The sequence below is a fragment of the Orycteropus afer genome, unplaced genomic scaffold (genome assembly GCF_000298275.1).
Source record: "Orycteropus afer afer isolate SDZICR_OR568_19922 unplaced genomic scaffold, OryAfe1.0 scaffold00021, whole genome shotgun sequence".
Classification (NCBI taxonomy): domain Eukaryota; kingdom Metazoa; phylum Chordata; class Mammalia; order Tubulidentata; family Orycteropodidae; genus Orycteropus; species Orycteropus afer.
Window position 1 is genome coordinate 10,953,518 of NW_006921608.1, and position 10,612 is coordinate 10,964,129.

At 43.1% G+C, this 10,612-nt stretch overlaps 1 protein-coding gene across 1 annotated transcript in view; it reads right to left on the bottom strand.

Moving 5' to 3' along the window:
* Positions 1 to 363: 363 nt before the first annotated feature.
* The window catches only part of GRHL2 (grainyhead like transcription factor 2), a 144,610-nt gene continuing 134,361 nt past the window's right edge, over positions 364 to 10,612 (bottom strand). Inside the window, exons 13-15 of the mRNA XM_007934814.2 lie at positions 9,031 to 9,116; positions 3,701 to 3,765; positions 364 to 478 (exon numbers count right to left, since the gene is read on the bottom strand). Of these exons, the coding sequence (XP_007933005.1) occupies positions 364 to 478; positions 3,701 to 3,765; positions 9,031 to 9,116 (266 nt within the window). The remainder of the gene's footprint in view (positions 479 to 3,700; positions 3,766 to 9,030; positions 9,117 to 10,612) is intronic.

The window sequence follows — 10,612 nt, forward strand, 5'->3', positions numbered from 1 at the left end:
TCCAGGGTGAATCGATTGGCTGTGTTTCCCTCGAAGGAGTAGGCGCTGGATGGTGTCATCTGGAGCCAGTAATGACCTGCTAAGTCCTGGACCCCAGGCTCTTGGAAAAGGTGAGCAATAAATAAGGCCCAAGGCACCATTCTGAGGGGCTCAGGCTTCAGCTCCACAGGATGCCCCCTGGTGGACAGGACAAATACACAGACAGCAAATGGGGCTTTGTTCCTTGCCCTGTTGCCCAGGCAGTCTTGTAACAGCAATTGTGAGATGGGTGAGTTGGGTCTGTGGTTCTGGGGTCAGGGCCTCTGTCTCTCTCAAGGATGAAGGTACTGAGAGCTCCTGCTGAAGGGCTGTTGGGACCAGGGCTCAGATTTCCATGAGAGTGATCTTGAAACCTTCTACCATGCTCTCCATGTTGAGGATGAAAGTGTCCTCATTGGAGTAGTGCTCGATGATGTTGTCGTCCATGTTCACCAAGATGCTGTCAGGTGGGAAGGGGACGGGGGGGGGGGGGGGGGAGAGAAAAAAACTGCATGAGCAGGGTGCTAAGGCCAAGGGCAGCTCCTGAACAGTGCTCCCCACAGACATTCTTTTGCAACGGAGGCTGGGAGAGGTGCAGGAGAGAGGAAACAAGGCAGGAAAAGACGACTTTTGTTCTATTTTCTTTCTGCAGAGATTTGCAGTGAGATTTACAGCAAGCCTCAGTTTCTCAGAACTAACCTCACCACTGATAACTTTCATATGACTTCAGAGCAACCCAACCCTCTTATTTTATAGATTAGTAAATTGAGGTCCACAAAAGTTAGCAGAGCCCAAAATCAGAGTTAACACATGCCAGAGCAGAACCTAAATACTTAGTTTCCCTATTTTTATTAAACTATATTGCCTCTTGAAAATGAGTTTGAAAAAATGCTCTTAGGAGGAAGGGGAAAGTAAAGATTCACTGCAGCTGCCCTTTGTTGAGCACCTACTGTGTGCCAGTGTTTTAGGGAACTTGTATTTAATCCTCAAGGCAACCTCAAAAGTGCCATCATCGCCATTTGCAAATGAGAAAACAGCTAAATGAGGTTAAATCATTTCCCCACATTCATTCAGCTAGTACATGACTGAGCACTGTTCTGAAAGAACACTGCCTTACTCTCAAGCTCTTACCTTTACCACATGCTACTACTCATAGGAGTCCTTGGGTAGTGCAAACGGTTAATGTACTCAGCTACTAACCGAAAGGTTGGCGATTGGAGTCATGGCACTTTTGAGGTCGCCTTGAGGATTAAATACAAGTTCCCTAAAACATTGGCACACTGTATGTGCTCAACAAAGGGATGCCTTTGAAGGTGCATGAAAATCTACTTCTGGAAAATTAGCCATTGAAAACCCTCTGGGGCACAGATCCACTCTGACACATGTGGAGTCACCATGAGTTAGAGTTGATTTGAGGGCAACTGGTTTGCCTACTCCTTGGCTAGCTCTTTTCCCAGTGGATTTTGTTTTAAGAAAACCAACCAGGCTCTGTCCACAATTTAGACCACCTTGAGTCACTCCCCGTCTTAGAAGTCAGGCAGATCTTAGTTTGAGAATAAGAACTGACTCTATCATTCCACAGCTCTATGTCATCAAATGAGTTGTTTAGTCTCTCAGAGCCTCGGTTTATTCTTTTACAAAAATATATTAACAGCCTTGCTTTATAGGGTTGCTGTTAGGATTAAAGCTTTTAGCAGAGGGCTTTGACCCAGAGTTTAATGAAAGTGAAATGTTATCTTCATCGGTAGGTACATCTGCACTGAGGACTTCTGCTCAGCAGTAAAACCTGGAGACACTGCTCAAGTCTCACCATCAAAGGGATTCCTCCAGTCTGTTGCATTGTCCTTGGAAAGAAACTTTAAGAAGCATTTTAGTGAGCTTTCCAACAAGGGCTGAAGTGGAAAGGGTTTCTTGCTGGATTCCTAATCAACCAAGAGACCTGAGCTCTCTAGCCAATATTTTCAAGGAAGAGGTTCTGAGAAGATTCATTTTCTGCTTTTTGAAGAAAAACAGCTCGAGAAGCTGACTCAACAGAGCTGACTCTCATGGCGATAAATTCAAGTCTTGTAGTCACTACTCTCAGAACCTCACAAACAGAGGCCCCAGGAGGGGCTCAGAGGTAGTCAAAGAGTAAACATGATGGGTAAGAACTTAAACTTTCCAGTTACAGACCTGGGTTCAAATCCATGTGAACCTAAAGCAAGATGCTTCACCTCCCTCTGGCTCCGTTTTCCCATTAGTAAGTTAGAGAGTAAATGGAGCAACACATACAAGGCACTCAGCAGGAAGTCCAGCACCTACTGAATCTCAATAAATGAAAGCTATTGTGCTGAACAATGAGAACTAGCAAGATCATTTGAGATCATATTGAACCTTGGAAGAATCTCCTATGCCCTGTACCCTTTTATGTTCCTACTGTGCTATCTTCCAATAAACCTTGAGAGAACGTCACTCAGCAGAGGGGTGACTTTGGCATTATCCCAGTATCCACCACCCCAGCCCCTCTATTCTGCCCCATCATCTCAGCTCAGCTGATCTCATGACTACTTTCTTCCTCCCTCACTCTCTCATAGAAGATCTTCAAGATGCATTGCACTTGCATCCTGCTCTGGAACCATTTCATGCACAATTCTTATCAAAGGTAGATGACAATGCACATATTGTGGTAGTTATGTTTGTGTGTCAACTTGGCTGGGCCTGGTTGAGTGGCTGGGCAGCTGGCAATCAACTCCATGGTGAGATCTACCACAAGCAGCTGAGTAGCTGTCTTTGGGATGTGGTCTGCTTTCTGTGTATAAGGAGAAGCCTTGGGGATAGTCTCTAGCTTATGGCACGCTTGGATCCTGCATGTAGCCATGTCATTGTTCAGCAACCTGCCATGCTCTGCTAACCCTGGGACTTACAATGGATTTGAATTAATGGCCTGCTGTGTGGTTTGGTAACATCGGGACTGTGCCATTTTATTTGTCAACCTTGGGCTTGTTAGCCTCAGCAGCCAGTAGCTGCCTGGATGAAGAGATGCCTCTAGCTTCAGTGGGCCGGGAGCAAGAGCCAGAGCTGAAGCCCATAGTCAAGGGGCTTTCACACAGCCCCTAGAGCCTGGCACTTTGAACTTTGACTTAAAGCCTCTAGATGGTGAGAGAATAAACTCCTGTTTGTTAAGGCCATCCCATTTGTGATATATTCCTGTCAGAGCAGCACTAGGTAACCAGAATATATATATAAAAAATCACCACCTCATGTTGAAAAGGCATCATATAGATTTACAGGCATACCTCAGAGATATTGCAGGTTTATTTCCAGACCACCACAATAAACTTGCAATAAAGCAAGGCACACAAATTTTCTGGTTTGCCAATGTATACGAAAGTTGTTGTCGTTGTTGTTATGTGCCATCGAGTTGGATCCGACTCATACGAAAGTTATGTCTACATTATACTGTGGTCTATTAAGTGGGCAATAGCATTATGAAAAAGTCTGAAGTTGCAAGAATTACCAAAATGTGACTCAGGAGACGTAAAATGAGCACATGCTGTTGGAAAAATGGTGTCAATAGACTTGCTCAACACAGGATGACCACAAAGCCTCAATTAGTGAAAAACGCAGTATCTGCAAAGAACAGTAAAATGAAATATGCTTGTTTCTGGTATGGAAGTCAATTTCAGTTCAGTTTATTTCTTACCCTTTTTTGCTTTTCTTGTAAAGTTTTGCAATCTTCTCCACTGGCAGGCCATACTTCTCGGATATCTGTAACAACCGCAAAACAGTAGAGGAGTGTGGAAGAGCCCAAACAGAGTATCTGATCCAGATATTCCACATGTAATAATCTATTTAGTCTACAGAAATAAACTCAGATGTACACAAAGATGTTCAAAGCATCACCGCTTGTAACACAAAAAAACTATATAAAGCAAACATGCATTGAACACATTTTAATATTTTAACACTTAAATATTATGTAGGCAGTAAAAGAAATATGGGAAGCCTATATAAATTAACATGAAAAAAATGTCAGTGACATGTTAAGTGAAAAATATACCCATGGGTGTAATGTCATCCATTTGTATTAATAAATGTATATATGTAAATATATAGAAAATATTTGAAGAAGCCACCAATGTATTAACAATGACTACCTCTGGGAAATGGGCAGAAACAAGGAGATTCTTTTACTTTTGGTGCAAATCTGTAGTGCTTATTTTATTTTTACAAATTGTGTCTCCCTTTTATAAACACACAGCAATCAAAGTTTGAGAGATGGATTCTGGAAAAGACCTGCCCTCGATGTCTTCCCCACCAACAGTGTGTCAGTTTGTCACACTATGGTGCCTTACAAGTTGTTGTGATGCTGGAAGCTATGCCACTGGCATTTCAAATACCAGCAGGCATTTGTTACCCATGGTGGACATGTTTCTCAGGGTAGGTAGGCAGAACTCACACATTCCCACTGAGCTTAACCAACGTAGGACCCAGTCTGCCTTCTCTAGAGGCAGCAAACTTGCAGTCTGCTCTAGCAGCCAATTACTTCCATGTAGAGTTTCAGGTTCTTCAGGGCAGGCTGTGAGTTTTAAAAATCAGAGGGCTCTTATCTGTGAACTTCATAGGTGACAGGATTCAAGTGATGGTTTGCAGTATAATAATTCTTGATTCAACAGATTTCCTTTACAAATAGAGATATTTTTCTTACTAAGCATTCTCCTCTCTATTTGTTATCTTTACTTGTGAAAAATATAAAACCCTACAGATGAGGATATTATTTTGAAATTAAGAGCTGGAATGAAATACGGAGACCAGGGTCACACTGCCTTCTCATTCTACTCTAATGTGCAGGCTTGGCCTATGGGACACAAACATCATTTCTTGGGAACAACTTCCTGCCTCTGGGCTCGGGAGAGGAACTCCTCATGCAAATTCCGAAGTTTCAGATCCAGTTATGGTACCATTTCCACAGCTCTACCCTTCCTCTGAAATTTCAAATTAATGGGATATTTATACCATGAAATCATGAGCCAAAATAAATTTCCATTTTTTTTGGACAATGTCTACAGGAAGTCAAGAATATGAGAAATCTAAAATCTGAGGAAAGGAGGATGAAGTCCTCACATGAAGTCTTCACACTATGTCCTCTTTAGCTCTGATGCCTACTGGAAACAAAGTTTATCAATAAGTGCTAAACTAATATACACTCCAAGGAGCCTGGTGATGTAATGGTTAAGCATTCAGTGGCTAACTAGAAAGCCAGCAGTTCAAAATCCACCAGCTGCATAATGGCAAAAAACCTGGTGATAATGCTCCCATAAAGATTAAATTCACTGCTGTAGAGTTGATCCTATGGGACACTTCTACTCTGTCCTGTGGATTTGCTATGAGTTGGAATTAACACAATGGCACACAACAACAACGACATATACACCAGAAACCATGCAAAGAGTTTTATATCTATATTGGGTCATTTACTCCTCATATCAACCCTGTGAAGTAGGTGCCATTATTATTTCCATTTTAAGGGTGAAGAGACTTGAGCCCAGAGAGGTTAAGCAACTTGCCCAGTAAAAGGCACAGTCAGGTCTTGAACACAGGATCTCTGACCCACTGAGCTATACTGTCAGTCAGTGAAGTTCTGGTCCTTAGAGAACCCACGCCCTTTCTTAATACAGGTCCTGTATAAATTAGGACCATTAGTGAGCAGGATCCTGCATTTTCACAATTCTGCCTTCTCCCTTTCCAGTGTGCTCCAGTCTCCACATGAGCAGCACCTCATCCTTAGTGGCTGACCCCAAAGTGAAGGGTCCTTTGGCGTTTACCACAGATCGTTTTGTCAGAGGGTCCCCAAGGAGAATCTCTTGCCCAGTTTTCCCATCTACACCATTAGGGAAGCAAAGGCATAGCTAGCGCTGGTGTTTTAACAAAACCTTTTCTTTCCAGACTTAATAAAATCAGAATCGCTTAGGATCTGATCAGAGCTAGCTAGCCTAGGGAACTTGACCTTTCCATGGCTTACAAGGCCAAACAATACTATGCATTACTCTTTATTTTTTCTTTTAAGAGAATCATAGTATCATTTATTCAGTTTGTCGACAAAGCAGATATTAATGAAATATACAGAAAAGCAATCACTTAACATCCTATCACATCACTCTTGCCCCCAACTCACTCAGCTAACCAAAGCAAAGCAGGTGTAATGAGCTCTTCCTAAAAGGGATGAACCGCCCAGCTCTCCTACGGCAAGAAATGTACCCAGAGATCATTGGGCTGCTGTTTGGTGTGAGCGAGGGTGCCATTTAACCCCACTGGGGTCCAGCAAGATTGCAAGTAGGTCAGATTGGAAACTGCTACAGAACATTTTAGAACTGGCCAGATATCACGGACAGGAAAGAGAAGGCACCAAGGAGAAAGGCAAGACCTAAGGTAACATCAGTCAGGAGGTGGTCTAGAGCAGTGGCTCTCACACCTACCTGATCTCAGAATACCCTGGGGAGCTTGTTACAAATACAATTCCTGATCCCTCACACCCCGCCACCACCCCAGTTCAACAGAATCGGGATCTCAGGGATTGAGGTCTGGGGACATGCATTTCAAACAACTGGCTTGTTTCTTTTCATATTCATCACTCTCCCAGGTATGTCAGTTTTAGTAATATAGTATGAAGAACCAGATTAGGACTGTGAAATCCAAAGAACCTCAGAGAGGTCTGAATCTTTTATGAGCTTTTCTAGCTTATAAGTAGTCATTCAAGCAATTTTGAGGTCCGCAGACTCTAGTTCATTGAAAGAGATCTAGATTATCAGCACAATATCACGAAGGCAAAGGAAGACATGGAGGAGAGCACTGGAGTTACAGACAACACAGGGAAATGCCATTAAATACACAATCACGCAGTATCAGTAACAACAAACAATGATATATGAATGGATCCATAGACAGACAGGCAAGCTGAACAGGTATGGGTAGACAAACAGGACTATACCCACAATCTATATATGTTTGGCAGAGGATATTTCTACACATGTAGTTATAGTGCTGTAAATATATTCATGTGTATAGTAGAGCAATCGGGAACAAACACCTTGATGTAATAAATCACTGGACTTGAGGGCTTAGGACCACAGTCTCAGGGGACAGCTAACTTAGTTGACATAAAATAGTTTACAAAAACAATGTTCTACATCCTAGAATGGTGAGTAGTGACTGGGGTCTTAAATGCTAATGAGGCCATCTACAGTGCAACTATTGGTCTCTCTGCATCTGAAACAAAAGAAAATCAAAGACACATGGAAACAAGTAGTCCAAAGGGCTAATGGACCATGAGAACCTCAGTCTCCTCAACCCTGAGACAAGAACTAAATGGTGTCTGGCTACCACTAATGACCTCTCTGAAAGAGATCACAATAGAAGATCCTGGATGGAGTGGGAGGAAACTGTGCAACGAAACTCAAAATCCTACAAAAAGACCAGGCTCGCTGCCTTGATAGAGACTGGTGGAACCCCCAGGACTGTGGCCCTTAGTGACCCTTTGAGCCTGGAACCAAACTCACCCCAGTGGCTCCACTTTCAGCCAAGGAATACTCAGCCTATAAGGTGAACAATAACATTAAAAAGGTATGCACTCCTTAGAACAATCAGCCATACAAAACCAAAGGAGCAGCTTTTCCCAGGGATAAAACTCAGAGGGCAGGAAGGGATAGGAAAGAAGGACAAATGGAAATGCAAAACATAGGGAGGAAGTAGGAAGAGTGATATTACATTGTCGGGACTGCAGTAAATTCACAAAACAAAATGTGTCTGAATTGTTGAATAGAACACCAACATGCTCCATAAACAAGTGTTCACTCAAACCATCGTAAAAGTTTTTAAGAAAGGGGGCTCTAGATCCTGTTTTTTGGTTCATGCTGGTTTATTGTTCATTTCTGTTTTAATGTTTCCATTATGTCAGGCAGATTCAGTAGCAACAAACCCCATTCTCATGAAAAATTCCGTAGAACAGAAAAGATTACCAAGTCCTAGATCACTATTTCTTAAGAGCGTGGTCCTTGATGCACCTGCTTACAACTACTGGGGACTTGGTGACAATGGGGCAGCAAAAATTCTGCATTTTAACATCTAGCCCCAACCTAGATGCTGTTCCAGTGTAGCTGGTTTCCAGACCAACAAATGCATTGGAACTGTCCCTGGAAGTCATGTTGTGTCCATCACTACAAACCCTGCATCTTCTACACATGGTTGTACAGAAACTAAAAGGGGTAAGGCGTTGTTAGAAATCACATTCAAGGTGGAGTCATATTAAAGTCAGTCAGATGGAAATGGCCTAGTAAAATAACTTTCCCTGAGCTCAGGTTGGATAATACTAGACTAGATAGGGAGTGGGGATGGAGGGAGGGAGGGCCTGCTGTATCCTTCCTCAAATACTGTAATTCTGCAATATACATTTCCTTCTCACAATAAGGGGAGCTCTGGTAGCATAGTGCCTAAGGCACTTGACTGCTAACCAGAAGGCTGGCAGTTCAAACCCACCAGCCACTCCTCGGAAGGAAGATTGGGCAATCTACTTCCGTAGTGATACTGCCTCGGCAATGCACGGAGGGGTCGCTATGAGGCGGGTCCGACTCGACGGCACGTAACAACAATCTCACAATAAGAGGTCATATTTCTATTTTGGATTACACTATCACAGCTAGTGAGACACTTAATTGTTTTTGTTCTGTCCATATTTGGAAGTTAACATACCTAATTTGGTTTCATGCAAGAAGACAAATGAAAACTCACAGGGTAAACTTTCTCCATGACATCTCGTTCTGATTAGCCTCAGATTGACAGGGACTTGGCAGTTTTTCAAACTCCCTTCTCCTTAAGATGCTAACAAGCCACAGCAGTATAGAAACCAGTTTCCACAAATCCCAGCTTCCTTTTCTTTCTTAATAAAGCTAATTCGGGTGCAATCTCGATGGCTGCATTTTAATCAGTGGATTCCAGCTAAGGTGGATACAAGCCGGTGTTTGGAGGTTTACTGCTTACCGCTTCCATCAGTCCCTTCACTGTGGGAGATTTCAACATCAGAGCATCGAACACATCATCAGTCTCCTTCCTCACGTACAAAAGCACTAGAAGAGAAAGAAGAGGGAAGAGCCATGACTGAAGGAGCCCACATAAGATTCCGCAGCTGCCTCCAGGTACTGGAAGATGACACCATCTGTAGGCCTCAGACCCTGCCTCAGATAACACCCTGCAAGAGGGCCTGAGGTGCCGACAACATTTGACAAGGGTTTATTAATAAGATGATTCGATGAATTAAACTGATCATTGTGTGACCCCTAATAAGCTGCAAGACACTTTGACATAAATGTTCACATTTGAATTTCTTAAAGTGGGGACAAGGAGCTCTGGTGGTATAGTGCCTAAGGCATTTGACTGCTAACCAGAAGGCTGGCAGTTCAAACCCACCAGCCTCTCCTTGGAAGGAAGACTGGGCAATCTACTTCCATAGAGATGCTGCCTCGGAAACCCAAGGAGGGGTCACTATGAGTCGAGACTGCCTTGACGGCAGTGTGTTAAGGTGGGGACACAATCTCTTTACAATGTCTCTTTCTGTGATCTCTTTCTTCTATTCAATCATTTCTCTCTTCAACAAATATTACTGAATATTCATCAGGACCATGTGCTTGGAGCTGGGTTTACAGCAATGACTTACAACACAGGCCCTGTCCTTAAAGAATTCACAGTCCACTTGGAAAGGCAGGCATCCCACAAATAAACAAATAGACACGTAGTTATGAGGGTTATGAAGGAAAAGAACACAAGAGAGAGCTTACAGCCCCCTGACTTTATTAGAGCTCCAGGAACATTATTTTGAAGACGGTGCGGGCATCAATGCAAGGGAGGCAGGTGGGGAAGAGAAAGAGAGGACAGGGAGAGAAAATCCAGGCACACAATGCAGCCCGTGTAAAGGTCTGAAGGAGGAGCAGATGATATTCCATCACAGGCAGGTGGATGGAGAGGTGGGGGTCTGGGTTTGATCCCATTTCAGCAACTGCTATGGCGCCCTGTCCAAGTCATTTAACTTCTCCAAGATTCATTTTCTTGGTAAAACAGGGATAATAATACCTATATCGTAGGGTTGCTGTGAGGGTGAAATAAAATCATGTGCATGTGAAATGCTTAGCCTCATGCCTAGCACAACAAGCACCCAGTACTCAATGTGGGGTACTCAATCCAGGGTGCTATGATGAAGCAACTGGTGTGGTTCTAGTGCTCTCTGAGAAGTTTATGTAAACATAGCTTTCAGTGATCTCTCTGTAACACAACATTCTGAGAGAATTTACAGAATATAAGAGATGGTGGGGACCTTGCAGGTACCAACCCAAAGCAGAATCAAACCCATTGCCATTGAGCTGACTGTGACTCAGAGCGACTCTATGAATAGAACAGAACTGCCCGAGATGCACCTGGTGCATAGGTAACAGCCAGTTTATAGACTGAGACAGACTAGGAAGAAGGAAGATGCCGTCCACTTCTGAAAGAATTGGCCAGGGAAAACCTTATGAATAGCAAAGAAACACTGTTTGGTACATTACCGTGCAACTTTAGGAATAGTCCGTTT